Below are 14,953 nucleotides of genomic sequence, written 5' to 3'. Positions count from 1 at the left end.
TTAGAAAAATGAAAATATGAAAAGGCTGGACAAGTGCTGTCAAAATGAGCCTTTAGAAACAAAATTTTAATCGTCCACTCGCCTCTTATGTGTAAAAAACACGCGAGTGACACGTAATAAAAAAGGTGTATTTTCGACACGCTTTTAAAAAGTTGGGTGTGTAAGAGATTAACCGTAAAAAAAAGTGTGTAACTGAGATTTCGGTGCAAGTTTGATAGGTAAACTATGTATTTTGCCAAGTAAGAATTGTATAAGAACAAAAATCACGTTAACCATGGTTTGATCAATGAAGACGCAAGTAACCCAAGGTAATAGCAACGTGTCAGCAGTTGCCATACGAATTCCCCATTATACCCTCTCTTCGGTCACCTATTTTCCTTTTTCGTCGTCCCATTTCCATATACGACGTACAATACCATTACTGCGGTCTTTTCTCTCTCTTTCTCGCTCTATCATCCACCGCCACACACAAACCCACTTTCTCTCTCTAAATGCAAAATTCGAATGTAGAGCAGCAACTCTGTATGTACAACTCCGCCGATTCCGATGCTCCGCTCTCCGTCGACCGCCCATTCACCGCCGGCGAAGTTCTTGTCATATCTTTTCTCTGAGTTCTAGGTTTTTTCATTCGTTAACCGCAGTTGCAATTGTGGATGATACTCTTTTTCAATCGAATTCTGAAACGAAAAAAGCACAGTCGCGGAAACTTCATAGCCGGAAGTATAGCTAGGTTTTCTATTTCCGGCTTTGTTTGTGATCGGACGGCAAAAGGAGACCTGGTGCGGGAGAGTAGTATATATATCTAGGGTTTTGATAGAATTAGGGGATGGCTCCAGGGCGTAGACGTGGAGCTAAAGGAGTGAAGACGACGAGCGAGTTGAGTGTGGGTGATCTTGTCCTTGCTAAGGTTAAAGGCTTCCCTGCTTGGCCTGCTAAGGTAAAGAAACAAAACCCCCAATGCAATGCTCATCAAATTTTCATCTCAATTGTACTTTGTTATATGAAGGAGGGTTTAGTTAAATTTATTGATGGTTGTTGCTTTAATCTTAATCTTTTGACTGTAGTTGATTATTGTTTTTCGAGCTTGATAATAATCTCGGAAAATGGTTCTTGAAGTGTGTGGAGTGAATTTAGTGGTGAAAAGATATCAAGTTTCATTTAGTTGATATGTACATAAGTATTATTTAGCTTTTGAGATTTTATCTTGACTTTTCTTGGAAATTTAGGTCTGGTTGACATATGAATGAGGTTTTGTTCTATCTTTGTTTTAGAGAATTGTAAAACTGGATGTGAGTTCTTATTAAGGAGTTATATTGGTTTTCTTTAAATAATGGATCTCGTGGGTTGTCTAGTTTGTTTCAGTTCATGAAGTTTCAGATGAGAACTCTATTTGAAAGGATGAAGGCAAATCAGCAATGCATTTGCTTAGTTTCTTGACCTCTTATCACGGGTATTAAATACCCATGAATGCTTGTCTGTTTCCTTTTTGTTTGTAATTGATGTCATTTGATAAGTTCCTACCTCTCCTGTTGCTCTTGAGATTTTGTTTCTGCTGTGAATTGTGGTAGAAAAGCTCTTTGTAAGGAACTTGTGTATCTGTCCCTTTTTGTGTTCCTGTTTTCCAAGTTATGCTGACCAGTAGAGTAAGTGGTCTTCGTTCATTGGTTTCGGAGACTTTGAAATGTGGTGTTTGTTTGCTTATTCATTGCGCTTTTTGCTTTTTGACACGTTGCTATTTTCTTTAACAATCTCCTTATTGATTTCTGTTTCTCAATTAGATCTTGGGGTTGTCCTTTTTGGTAGTACAGGACATTCGGGAGGTTGTTTTGTCAGTTCTGGTGCTTTTGTCTCGGTGCTCGTCGCGTTGTCGTTTTGCCCTTTTCTCGCTTTGTGTTGTGGCTTTATTTATGTTACCTTCAATTTTTCCAGATTAGCAAACCAGAAGATTGGGATCGAGCTCCTGATCCTAAAAAGTATTTTGTCCAGTTCTATGGTACAGAGGAAATGTAAGTGCTTCCTGCATCTGTTTTCCATGCTTGTTTGTGAAGATAAATGGTTTATTGTAGGATTTCCTTTTACACTTAACATTCTTTGCTTAACTTCACTGAAATATGGAAGCAAGGCAAGCGTTGTAAACTTCTTCTGGTATATGGGAGTAGCTGTCCAGGCCAGTTATTGGGAAAAAGGAAAGAGAAGAGTGTATGCTAACATTTATTTAACTGAATTTCTCATTATGTTCCTTATGGAACGATGCTTTACAAAATGCTACTGCAGCTCAAGTAACATCTGCCACCATTCTTTTAACTGACATTCAAATGTCGTGCTCGTTGAGCTGTGAAATCTGGGGCGTGGTTTGGATGCTTACTCAACAGGTGCATACATAGTTAGAGAGGTTCTGTGTTGGTTACCTTTGAAAATGTCTTAGCTTCAGACCTCCTAGCAGAATTAGTAAAGGTTATTTTTCACTTCGGCTTGCTGCGTTGGTACCTGTCGATGTGTTTAGGATAACTCATTTCGTCAGGTACTGATATGAGTATTGATATGTCGTTCTTTTGTGTAGTCATGCCCTTTTGGTTCTTTTTTCTCGTTCAGTAATCTAACTACATGGTTTCTTTCATAGTTGGTAGTCAATTTGGCTGGTGCGGATTTACTTCTGATTTATCCCGATGCTTTGTGATCTTTCCATTTATTACATTCATTTTTAGTAACATATTCAAGTAGCCTAAAGCCCTTAACATTGTGGTATCATTGTAATATTTAAGTCTCGTTGTATCCTTTTTTTGGTTTTTGATATGACGATTTTGTGTTTGTGTGCTTATTTAAGGAATTGTTATGTGAAATTGGCAACAAATATGAAGTTGTCTACAATTTGAATACCCTTATGTGAAATAAAGTATTCTGCGTTTCTAGATTCCGTTCGTCATTGAAGCATGCTTTCTTCCCTTTCTTTTACTTTGTACAGAGCATTTGTCGCCCCAGCAGATATTCAGGCTATTACTGTTGAGGTTAAAAACAAACTGTCAGCTCGATGTCAGGGTAAAACAGTTAAATATTTTGCCCAAGCAGTGAAGGAAATCTGTGAAGAATTCGAAGAGTTACAACGGAAAGACTCAAGTGTTTCAGGAGATGAGGCCTATAAAACAGCTCCAAACTGTGGAATAGCTTCTTTTGGAAGGGTGGATGCTGCTGCTGAGTTGGACAAAATGGATGGGGATAAAACGTCTAAGCTAGAAACAGATATCAAAAGCCTGGTAGAAGGATCTGGACTAGAGCGCTGCTCGATGATAAAAAATGAGACAGCTGATTTCGTTTCACATGATTCAGAGGGTAATATGTCTCCATCGACATCTTCTAAAAAGAAGGTTTCAATTACCAGTAGGACTTCTAACTCAGGAAAGGAGTTGGATTCATTGCCTAGTCCAGAAAGCACTCATGATAACCAAAGTGAGGACAATAGAGATCCTGAAGAGCATGATAAGCAATTGATCCACAAGGATAGCTTGAGATCTGCTGAGAGGAGGAGTCATTTTCCTGATCCAGATTTACTTCCTTCTACATCATCTTATGATGTGAAGCAGCTTGATGGTGGTCGGAAGCAACTGGCAAATGGACACAAAGCAATGCTGGCGAAGAGGAAGCCTGGGGGTGCAGATGAAGAGCAAAGAATTAATGATACTGCCAGTGATCTGACTGTTAAAAAAGAAAGTACAAAAAAGTTATTGCCAGAGGTTAAGTCAGGTACAAATGGTAGGAAAAAGGCAAAAAAGCAGAATGATAGTAAACCTGAGACGGTGGATGCTGCTGTAGACCATGTTGAGGCGAAAAAACTTCAGTTGTCAAGCAAGAAGTTGAAAGTTGAACCTGGACAGGTGTTGCGACGCAATGAAATAGCAGATCCTTCTAAGAAGATAAAATCTGCTGATGGGACCATTGATGCCGCTAAGGTAGTCCACTCAAGCAAATATTATGATGAGGCTAAAGTGGAGAAATCAGAGGTTAAAAAATCAACACCAGTGGGAAAAGCCGAGGACCGCACTACGCTGAAATTCCAGGAAGGTGCTATTGGTTCAAATAATTGTGGTGAAGAAGATATTCTTCCACCATCAAAGCGCCATCGACGGGCAATGGAGGCTATGTCCAGCTCCTCTCCTGTTCCTCAACTGCCCACTAAGCGGAGAGCTGTTCGTTTGTGTGAGGATGAAGAAAATGAAGAGCCCAAAACTCCAATTCATGGAGGATCTATTAAAAGGGATGCCGTTTCCGGCGTCCCTAATTCGGTGAAGAAGCCTGACCTGTCTGTCGGAACAGCTAGTAATGATCAACTGGGTGTGAAAGATTCAGGCACAATTGACAATAGCTCTATCAAGGAACATCCACCATCTGCCAGACTACACAAAGAACTTTCTGTGCGTATTTCTCAGAAAAATGTAGAGAAAAAGCGTGTACCTACTGATACAAGTGTTTCATGTAGTCCTGTGAAATTGGGAACTCCGAAAACAGCGATCAGGGAAGGTAAAAGTGATACTGTTTCCCCCAAAAAACCCCCTGGGTCCACTGCAAAACCAGTCGCAGAGCCACAAAAAGGTGCTAAAGTACCTGCTAAAGCACAGGGCGAGCATAGAAAATTGGTAGCTGAATCTAATACAGGCACTAGTGCTGATAACTTAAATCTTTCTCATGATCAACCTATTAATGAAAGAAGTAAGATCGCTTCTACCGGTGAAAAGAAAAAAACTCCTCGGTCCAGTTCCTCCATGAATGAACCTGCTCTTGTACCTGGTAATCCTGTGGAAAGTATGTCTACACGGGCAGAAAGGTACGTTTGGTATTTGATTTTTCTTACATGCCATTTATTTATTTATTTATTTTTTTGATAAGGGAAATGTTTTACACCAGCCAGGAACAACTTTGGTGCCTCTTATTGACAGTTCATTTTCCACTTTTGTTGCAAAAGCAGGCTGGAAGTTGTGAGAGATGACAAGCTTAATTTTTCCATAGATTCCAAAGTTCTGGACCCTCAAATGTCCATGAAAAATCTCATAGCAGCTGCTCAGGCTAAAAGGCGGCAAGCTCACTTACAGAGCATTCATGGTAATACCCTTGGTGCTTTGGCCCCCTATACTGAATCACAGGGAGGGAGTCCCTATCCAGCTCTTGGTTCTCAACCATTAAGCTCTGGCATCATGCTGCACACTGAAGTCCTAGTGTTTCCTCGCTCATCTCCTTCGTCTGAGATTCAGCAGTTATCATCAACTAATCCACCTGAGCCTGAAGAAAATGAGGAGAAGAGAGTGAGTTCAGGCCTGGTGGCCGCTGGGGGCTCACTCAGCGGCGATACTGAGGCAGCTGTTGCTCGTGATGCTTTTGAAGGAATGATAGAAACATTATCACGGACCAAAGAGAGTATTGGACGTGCAACCCGTCTAGCAATTGATTGTGCGAAGTATGGCATTGCTAATGAGGTAAGCAATGCTTTTTCGCCCTTTCTAACTGATACAATAATAAGTTTAATGAGTTTCTTCTGCGATTTTTATGTTTTCGTGTTTTATTTGTTTTCGGCATTGATGTCCGCTAGGAAAATATTAGGAGAATCTGTGTTGATCCTTGAATGAAAAATTAGGTGACGTACTTGTAGATACCTAAAGTTTGCGTCAACTGTATTTGTGATAAAAAGTTTCATACAAGTATTTCTAAATGCCATTATGGACTAGTCATAAGTCCTGCGATATTGCCTTTTGGGCTTCTCATTGCGTGAGAAATTCTGATCTGGTCGTTCTTCACCTCTTTGCCTGTCATTGTGCTGATACAAGATCTAGAAGTGTTTATGGGTTCACAATATATAATATGCAAGTTTATTCATGTTATGTTCGTGTTTTCCAACTTTTTTCATCTGCATGCCTTCTGTTCGCCCTTTTTTATTCTTTTATATCATGGGGTTAAAGGGTGCACAGGGTGGTGTGTCGAGGCATAGTTGGTGTGTTTGATTGAGATTTTCCTTCTGCGTCATTATTGGGAGGCTCTGTGTTGACATTTCTCATTTAATAGATGTCTAATACGAGTAAAAAGCAGTACTTCCATGTACAAGTATGCCTTATTGATCGAGAATGTGAGAGTTGTCTCTTTGTGTGCATCTCTGCATGATAAGATCCTTTATTTACTGGCCTTCCTGCTCATGCCTTGATAATTTTTGCCGGCGGGACTGATGTAACACCAATAAGGGAACAAGGGAGAAAATGCAGGGAAAGAAATGAGAATGGGGAGAAAAGAGAAGAAGGTAGGAGGGGATAGACATAAACTGTAAAAAACAGTTCAATTAATTAGAGAAAGAGAGTTAGATAGAGAAGAGAGATAGAGAGAGAAAGAAAGAGAGGAGTAATCTGGTTGTTTTGGTTCGAGTGTATGAAATTTAAATGGAGGTTTTAGGAGAAAAAATCTTAAATTTCCTTGTGGTTCATCTAGTGGAATGAAGTGTCAGTGGCTAATTGAGGTAAAAGCGATGGTGCAAGAGTGATGTGACCAGAAATAGTTGAAGTGCTTAGTGATGAGTCTGATGACTGTATGAAGTTTAAGAGCTTATTGTCATGTTCTCATTATGTTGATTATTGGGATAAATTTCTTCTGTTAATTATTCCAAGGACATTCTGGGCTCGTTTTTGCTATATGAGTTTATCATTCTTGTAAATTGGGAAAACTTTTTCAAAATGGCTTTTTAGAGCTTGGCTTCTTCCATGAAAATCTTCTTTCTAACCAAAGCTTAAAGAGTTGCATAGTGTCATGAACCAGGACAAATGATGGTCTCGCGGTTCCTTTTCAAACCTAATAAGCTATAATAATTAAGACTTAAACAGCAAGATAACTGAATGAGAGGCTCGCTTCACAGGTAAAACAAACTCTCTTTACTTGCAAAATCAAGTCAGTTTGATCATAGCAATTCATGTAATATTGATCTGAATTTTTAAAATGTTTAACCAGTAAAAGTAAGGACTTCCCTGTGTTAGCTGAAATGGTTAAAGCTTTGTGGTTAAATCTGGTACCTGCCCTTTGTCAAAGCTAAAATAGGAAGCGAGGGAAAATTGAAGGGGAGTAGTGAGCAGGGAGAAAACAACAAATGAAAGTGCTTTTGACTTGCCTGCTCGGAGACCTTTTACGAGTCTAACTTTGCCACACATCTCATATCGTAGGCCTTCTTGGAAAACCTAAAACAAGATTTAGTTGGCAAAACTGCTCTTTTTCTTCTATAATTTCAAGTCAGTTTTAGTCTAGACAAATCTTTTACTGAAAGTTCTTTCTTAAATATTTTGAAATTTGAACCACTTAAAGGAGCTTTGAATCTTTCTTATTAAGTAAATTGTGGGTTCTGTGGAGTGACTTTCTAGGAACTAAGATTTGGGTTCTGTGGAGTGACTTTGTAGGAACTGAGTAACTTGTCGAACTTCCTAAATAATCATCATAAATAAAAATATCTCCATATTGCAACTTTTGTGATGGGTACATTTATTGTCACATTTTGTAGTCTTCTTGAGCATTCAACCCTCTTTAATGCAGGTCGTGGAACTTCTTATCCGGAAGTTGGAAAATGAAGCTAGTTTTCATCGCAGAGTGGACCTGTTTTTTTTGGTGGATTCTATAACTCAGTGTTCTCATAGTCATAAAGGTAAAGATTCTTGTCAAAGAACACTACCTTTATGATTCTTAATTTTGTTTTCATCTCCTCTCATATTTCACCAATTCCTTCTCCACCCACCTCCCTTCATTAAGTGAGATCTCCGAGTCCATCTCTGCACATAGTTTTGTGGGATTGCATATGTTAATGAGTTCTTCCCTGATTTTCATTTTCTCAAATCTTGTTTTAGGTTATTTGCTATAGCATGTGGGTACCAATACTTTACAGATGCCGTCTCTATTAATTCAGTCTGTGTGACCAGGATGATTTGTGCTAATTTAGTAGCAACATTACATTGTGGAATTGGATGTTGCTTAAGGCATCATTCCTGCACTGCACAATGTTACCAGGTTTACCAAAGCATTTAACTTATATAATCGGACAGAGAATTGAAAATTTTACACTACCAAAAAAGATATCTGGTAACCCTCCATAAAAAATGAGATCTCTAATTTTGAAAATAAGGTAGGTTGTCTGCCATTCTTCAGCTTGGTTTGCTAATTTTTCTGATCTAAGAAGATAGAAACAAGGACCTAAGTCATCTCCTTAAATTACGGAGGTTATGGGAGTCCGGTTTGTATGGAGATTGGTGGATGCTTTCTGTGGTAAGATCAAATCATCTAACCGCCCCAGTGGATCCGGTTAAGAAACACTCACTCCGTTTCAATTTATGTGAACCTATTTGACTCGGCACGGAGTTTAAGAAAAAAGAGAAGACTTTTGAACTTGTGGTGTAAAGTGAGACACATATATTTTGTGTGGCAATAAATTATTGCATAAAGGTAAATTGTTTCCATACACGTAACGGTGCCAATTCTTTTTGGCACGGACTAAAAAGGGAATAGGCCCATAAACTGAAACAGAGGGAGTATTATTTTGTAATTTCTCAATCTATTTACTTGCTAGAATCTTGGAAAAAATTGTGAAATCTGTGCTTGAATTAGATTTGATTCTCTTTTCCTTGCTACGTGTTTTTTTGTTTAGGCATAGCAGGAGCGTCATACATTCCTGCTGTTCAAGCAGCACTGCCTCGTCTTTTGGGAGCTGCTGCTCCGCCAGGAGTGGGTGCCCGAGAAAACCGTCGTCAGTGTCTCAAGGTGATTGTGCAAACACTAGAACCAGTTGGTCATTTAAAGAAAATCCTGCATGATGTTGATTTCATCTCCTCTGCCAGGTTTTGCGATTATGGCTTGAGAGGAAAATATATCCTGATTCTCTTCTTCGCCGTCATATGGATGATATCGGTGCGGCAAATGATGATTCATCTGGTGGTTTATCCTTTAGACGACCATCTCGAGCTGAGCGTGCTATTGATGATCCTATTAGAGAGATGGAAGGCATGCTTGTTGATGAGTATGGCAGGTTGGCAACTTACTTTTATCCTTGTTCTTTTGAAATATTTTTGGCTATGAATTTTATTAAAAAATGCTATCAACTTTCGTTTGGTTGTCATGGGAGTTTGGGAAATAGCGCCCCATTGTTCTATTGGCTGTTTTGGAAAAAAGCAAAGCACTGTAACTTGCTATGTTGTTATTGTTGCCGCTGCTATTCATGATCTGAATTCGGTATAATTCTTTGTGTTGATGTTGATGTGGACTAGTTAAAGATAGGGCACAATGGAAGAAAAAGATCCATATAGGTGATGCTGACTAGTTAGATATAGGCTTTAAATTTGTTAGAGAACCTTTAATGTTTTTTTTATTTTTATATATATATATATATATATTCACTACTATTTTTTTATTTTGGCATGGTGATAATATGAGTTGAGCTTAAAGAAAGATATGAGGATTCATATTGCAAACCACTTATGAAAGAAGTTCGGATTCTTTTGTTTGGGACTGAAAGAAGTTTTGGATGTGAATCTACAAACCACTTATCAGTTTCGGATAGGGATGAAGGCGATTATTCGTACCTCTTTGAAGTGGTTTGTCCCATGTGTAGGACTGTAACTTGTAGATTCTCTTTTCTTTGGAATGGTTAGAAACTGGCTCTAAAGCTAAAAACCAGTCTTATTAGAACTTAAAAGTCAAGCGACAAAGAGATGTGAGCTAGGGGTCATTATTTCTCAGGACACAACGCAACTTCAAAGAAGCATGTGCTTTGGACAGTGAGGCACAAAGTGCATGCTAAGACTTCTGCTTTTCATTTCTTGCTTAAATCCCCAGGAACTTTGTCGGCTTTTGCTTTTCACTTTTAGAGAAACTCTCTAAAAGCCGTAAATCCACCCTTTTTCCTTGTTTTTTTTTTCCAAATTTAAATTGTGTTTTCCTCCAGCTAACTCATGGATACATTTGAGATCGGGTTTATCCCACTGCCATCCTTGCGAGTGCATTTGCTGTAAATATTTGGATATGTTGGAATAGCACTGAATATATGTTGGTAGTTGATAAAGGAATTTTATTATTTGCTCCACAATGCTTCTTTAATTTGTTCGAGCCTTTCAAGTTCATTTTTGATTCATGAAATAGGTATTTGATTCTTGTTTCAGATTCCAATTCGAATGTTAGGAGAATGTTTGAGACAGGAATCAGTGTGAAATATTTTTTTTTCTCTGTTTTTGGAAGTGTTAATTGAATTTCTGAAAATCTGAATCCCTGTTTTTCATTGGGGCATTGGGCCACAAATTTCAGAGATGGATTTTATGAAGCTTCTCGTTCGTCAAGTTTTTGTTTTTGGGTCTGAGCACACCACATGATTATTATGCTATCTGTCTGCTGTCGATGCAAATGGTAATCTCAGAGTGGGAGTAAGACCACAGATTTGACTAGTTGTGGGAGTAAGACCTTGACTGTTGGGTCATAAACCAATTTGAGATCAGTGTTTAAGATTGTAGCCAATTGTGTTTTGCCACAAACTCCATCTATCAGCCCATCAAAATTTCTCCTTTCCACTTCTATAATTATCTGATAATCTGTGGCATTCTGTTTATATGCTTATCGGTAGCAACGTCTGCTTTTTCGGTGTCAGTAAAGTGATAGTATTGTTATTGCTGCTGTTTTTACTTTAATATCTGACATATTTTATTCCCATTTGCGTTTCCAGCAATGCTACATTTCAGTTGCCTGGCTTTTTATCTTCTCACGTCTTTGACGAGGAGGAGGAAGAAGATGTTCTTTGTAATTTTCAAAAAGAAGCTGCTGAGGAATTAGCAGTGGAACGTACACCTGCAACTTGTGATAGTGCTGGAAGATGTATGGTCATTCCTAGTGACAGGCGTCATTGTATCTTGGAGGATGTGGATGGTGAGCTTGAAATGGAAGATGTGTCTGGTCACCCAAAAGATGAAAGAGTTTTATTTGCAGATGATGTGAACCAGTCTGGCTCTGATAGAACCCTGGAATCATGTTTTGATAATATATCTGATTTGCCTCCTCTACCTATGGGATCCCCTCCATTACCTCCTTGTTCTCCTCCTCCCACTCCACCTTTGCCTTCTTCACCCCTTCCATCACCTGCGCCACCTCCACCTCCATCATCTCCATTGCCACCTCCACCACCACCACCACTTCCTATATCACAACCCCCACCACCTCCATCTCAGCCACATACTTTCCCTCCACTGCCCACCGGACCGCCTCCGCTGATGTTCCCTCAACCATCTTTTCCACTTCAACACGAAGTAGGGACACAACACTTACACTCTCTCACTCCAGCAGTACCATCATCATCACCTGTAGTGGCATATCCGCAACCTCCTCTTGCAAATGAAGTTGGTAGCTTGCCTAGTGTAAGGCTTCTTGCTTTGAGTTATTTATGTTCTCTCATTATATAACACTAAGGTTAGTATTCCTTTACAGGGTCATCGGCTACCGCAGATAGCTGGAACTATGCCTCATGGTCCTTGTATCAATGCTTCTATTAGGAATGATGTATTCCCATTGCAACCACCTTCTTTTACACCAGCAGGAGTTAGTAGTTCACGGGAACCTTCTGGATATAGTTCACGGCCTTTAGAATATGGTTATAATGATGCATATATAAACCCACCAGTTTCTCAGTCCGCACAGAAATTTCAACCTGGTAGTGCACCTTTTGCCCCAAGGCCCGTGCATCTTAACCCTCCACATCAAATCCCCTCCAATAGTTTTTCGTATCCAAGGGCCCCAGTGCAGCAGCATCCACAGCAAGCATATCCTGCACCATGCTCATTACCAGAGCGCCCTGATGGTTCAAGACGTTATATTGGTGATGAACAATGGAGGGTGCAATCCAATGAGTTTAATGGTGACCACCAGCGCGGTATATGGATTGGTACAGGAAGAGCATGTCCTGGTCCAACTATTGCTCAGGAAGGTTTGTCTCATTCTTTGTGCTTTCGTTAATTTACATGGGAAGCAAAGTGGCAGGAGTTGGATTAAATAAATTTTTACTAGCTCTTAGCAAATTTCCCGTACTCATGAATTTTGTTAGGAAATATTTTTCAAATTCTTGAACCTGCATATAATGCTCATACTGGCTGTCTTTTATCTGCGTTGTTAAATGGGTTAGTGCTGAAACTGGTACAAGCTCTAAGTTTGGTGAAGTGTAGAACTGGATCAGTTGAAACACGTCATTCAAGTGACTTACCAAAACCTAGCTGTTGCCTGTCACTGGTCAGGGCATAGTTAAGATTTGTTTATTATTGCCACTGAAACATGTAATTCGAGTTAGGTGTTGCTGCTTGTTCATTGTTGTGCGCTTTTAGTAGAGTGTCATGTTTTGTATGATAAGTATCTAGTTTGGATACATCTTGTATGCGGGAATTCTTGTAAAATTTATTTTTAATTAAAAGAGAACTGACTAAGTTGCTCGGACTCGGGTGTGGCTATCTGATACGGGCACGGATCTGAGTGTTGGATTTGGCAATATCTAAATTTTAAGATACGGGGGTGCGGATCCAGGTATGGATACGGGTGCAGTGATTCAGCTAAGAAAATTCAAAATTATAAAAAATAAAGGTAGAAAGAGACAAAGAAAGCCATTCAAGGCCTTCCACCAACTCTCCATCTATATCGCTGCTACTATCTACAAGAAGTCCGAACTTAGAACACGATCTCTTGAATTCTTGGTTTTTCTGAAACACAGCAACAAATATGAGACAAAAGTACTACAATATTGAAGGTATGCCATTTCCATATCTTAAATCTATTTTATTTTTAGTTTTGAGAAATCAAAATCTCAATTTTTCCCCCAAATTTGTCGATGGACTCGGGTCAAAGTATCCGAAGTTAGTTGACCGAATCCGGGACGTATCCCGCACCCGTCCCGTGTCGAGGCGGGTGCGGCACCAAAAACGAAGAGTCCACGCAACTTAGAGAAGTTTGGCATTCCACCACAGTTGAGGATGCTAATACAGCTCTCTCATATACTTATCATGATCAGCAACAGACATCAATAAATTTGGAGAAATATTGCCGTGTTAAAATTTAACCTTCGATATTTATGGCAGAGGCTCGTCTCAATCCCTTTTGTGGCATGGCATTTGATGGATATGTAGTTAAATGACTCATATGACGGTGTGGCAATTCACTTATAGTTTTAGTAGACCCTGCCTCTTTCCTTCTTTTCTTGTTCCAATTCCACTTCGTCTCTATGCCCGGTTTTAATGTGGAGTTTTGTACTTTCTTCACATTTGTGGGCCTACAATACGTACCTATGTTCTTTACTAGGTAACATGTTGAAGTTGTTGCTGGAAAAAGTTTTGTACGTTTCTGTTAACTAAAAAGATAACATGGAGCAATCTTGAATTTGATTTGTCAGTCATGGTATAGCCATTCTGCGATAGGCCAGTTTGACGAGTGACTTCCATGGCAGGTTATTTCAGACCTCCTGATAGACCATCTGTGAGTAATGTTGGATTCCAACCTTCTGGATCAAATGCTTTCCCTACTGGTCCTCCAATTTCAGGTGATATATTGGTCAAGGATTTCTGTTATAGTTTAATTTGCTTTTCGATTCGTAGTCTCAGCTTTTTGGGAGAAGGAACTGACCTGCTAGTGTGGTAGGTCATGGAATGCCTTGCCGACCGGATGTAACTGCCCTCAACTGGAGGCCAGCATGAGAGTTGTTGGAGTAGATTTTGATCTTTGGTGAGTTTTTGGTTTATCAAGATTTTTTATTTTGGGACAGGACTTAGTTGACATATCTCTACATCTGAGCCTTGTGCATGTAGAGTGCTTCGGCTCTTCAGGATATGTCATTTACTGCACTTCTATCTTAAATTCTCTTCTTTCTTGGTGAAATATAACCTTTGTGTTTCTTCTTTGCAGTATCTAATGGTGACTCAAGTAGGATTCAGGATTGGTATCTGGACAAAAGTCAGTCATTTAAGCAATTGCTGTAAAGTTGGGTGACCCTTGGCAGGATTTTGTACTATTGTAATTTTCCTGACAAATGCATCTGACAGACATATACTTAACAAAGTGTAAGCCCTGTTGACCCTTGTAATTATTCTCACTATACTGAGTTATAGAGTTCGGTTCAGATGAGAAGTAGTTGTATTAGCTGGTCATCTTCCTTTTATTTTCTTACCAACATAAAAGTGTTTTTTTTAACTCCTGGTTAATCTTGTTTGATTTGGTGATGCCTTTTATTCTCCAGGTGAATAAATCACTATGATATATTAGCAATGAGTAACTGACCCTGTACATGTACAATGAGGATCCTTGATAATTCGAAAATATGTTTACCGCTGAGCGATATAAATTTTTTGCTGCCATACTTCATAGATAACTGAGAATATGGGAGACGCATAACTGATATAGGCTCTACCAGACTTTTCCTTTTCCAGATTCTTATTTTAAGCATTTCCATGTTGGCATTCTTAACAATTGCTCACATTTCATTGAACCTAACTTTGTAAAAGTTAAGAAGTTAATCAGACTCTCTTTTGTTTTACAGTTGAAGACTTATGATACCTATCTATTCAAAATTTCTAATTGGACATCCTCGTGAACATTAGGGTTGGGGCTCCCAAGGTACCATATGGCCAGCCCCTTCGGGTGTCTCTTGATGCAAACATCCCCTCATCGCATGGCTAAGAACATCTATGTGGATAGGATTGGATTCATAGTGCAAATTAGGAGTAGGTACAAACCTTCATTCATCTTCTCCGATCTCTACCTTGGAATATCCATCATCTTGGTGAAAAATGTTTTGATTTTACCTCGTGTTATTTATTATCTATAAATATAATATTTTCATTAATTCTCTCTGACTTAAAGGGTAACAAGTTAGTAATCGCTCTCTCTTTTGTTTTCTGACATTAAACTGTTTCACAGTCATCTGTATCAAGGGTCCTATAAATTG

At 39.1% G+C, this 14,953-nt stretch overlaps 1 protein-coding gene across 9 annotated transcripts in view; it reads left to right on the top strand.

Moving 5' to 3' along the window:
* The first annotated feature begins 406 nt into the window (after positions 1–406).
* LOC109240415 (ENHANCER OF AG-4 protein 2) overlaps positions 407–14,953 on the top strand; it is a 27,086-nt gene continuing 12,539 nt past the window's right edge. For 5 of the 9 annotated variants that reach the window (XM_019407059.1, XM_019407058.1, XM_019407057.1 and 2 more), the window contains exons 1-13: positions 407–937; positions 1,930–2,006; positions 2,963–4,816; positions 4,958–5,462; positions 7,546–7,654; positions 8,648–8,760; positions 8,838–9,025; positions 10,709–11,393; positions 11,464–11,959; positions 13,460–13,552; positions 13,651–13,734; positions 13,915–14,069; positions 14,546–14,733. In XM_019407059.1, coding sequence (XP_019262604.1) covers positions 827–937; positions 1,930–2,006; positions 2,963–4,816; positions 4,958–5,462; positions 7,546–7,654; positions 8,648–8,760; positions 8,838–9,025; positions 10,709–11,393; positions 11,464–11,959; positions 13,460–13,552; positions 13,651–13,706 — 4,287 coding nt within the window. In that variant the 5' untranslated portion in view covers positions 407–826 and the 3' untranslated portion in view covers positions 13,707–13,734; positions 13,915–14,069; positions 14,546–14,733. Of the gene's footprint in view, positions 938–1,929; positions 2,007–2,962; positions 4,817–4,957; positions 5,463–7,545; positions 7,655–8,647; positions 8,761–8,837; positions 9,026–10,708; positions 11,394–11,463; positions 11,960–13,459; positions 13,553–13,650; positions 13,735–13,914; positions 14,070–14,545; positions 14,734–14,953 lie in introns of those variants that run through there. The other 4 variants (XM_019407054.1, XM_019407055.1, XM_019407053.1 and 1 more) reach the window with 4 other exon arrangements.

The sequence above is a fragment of the Nicotiana attenuata genome, unplaced genomic scaffold (assembly GCF_001879085.1).
Source record: "Nicotiana attenuata strain UT unplaced genomic scaffold, NIATTr2, whole genome shotgun sequence".
Lineage (NCBI taxonomy): Eukaryota > Viridiplantae > Streptophyta > Magnoliopsida > Solanales > Solanaceae > Nicotiana > Nicotiana attenuata.
The sequence above is the reverse complement of the archived record's forward strand: the minus strand, read 5'-3'. Positions and strand labels throughout refer to the sequence as shown.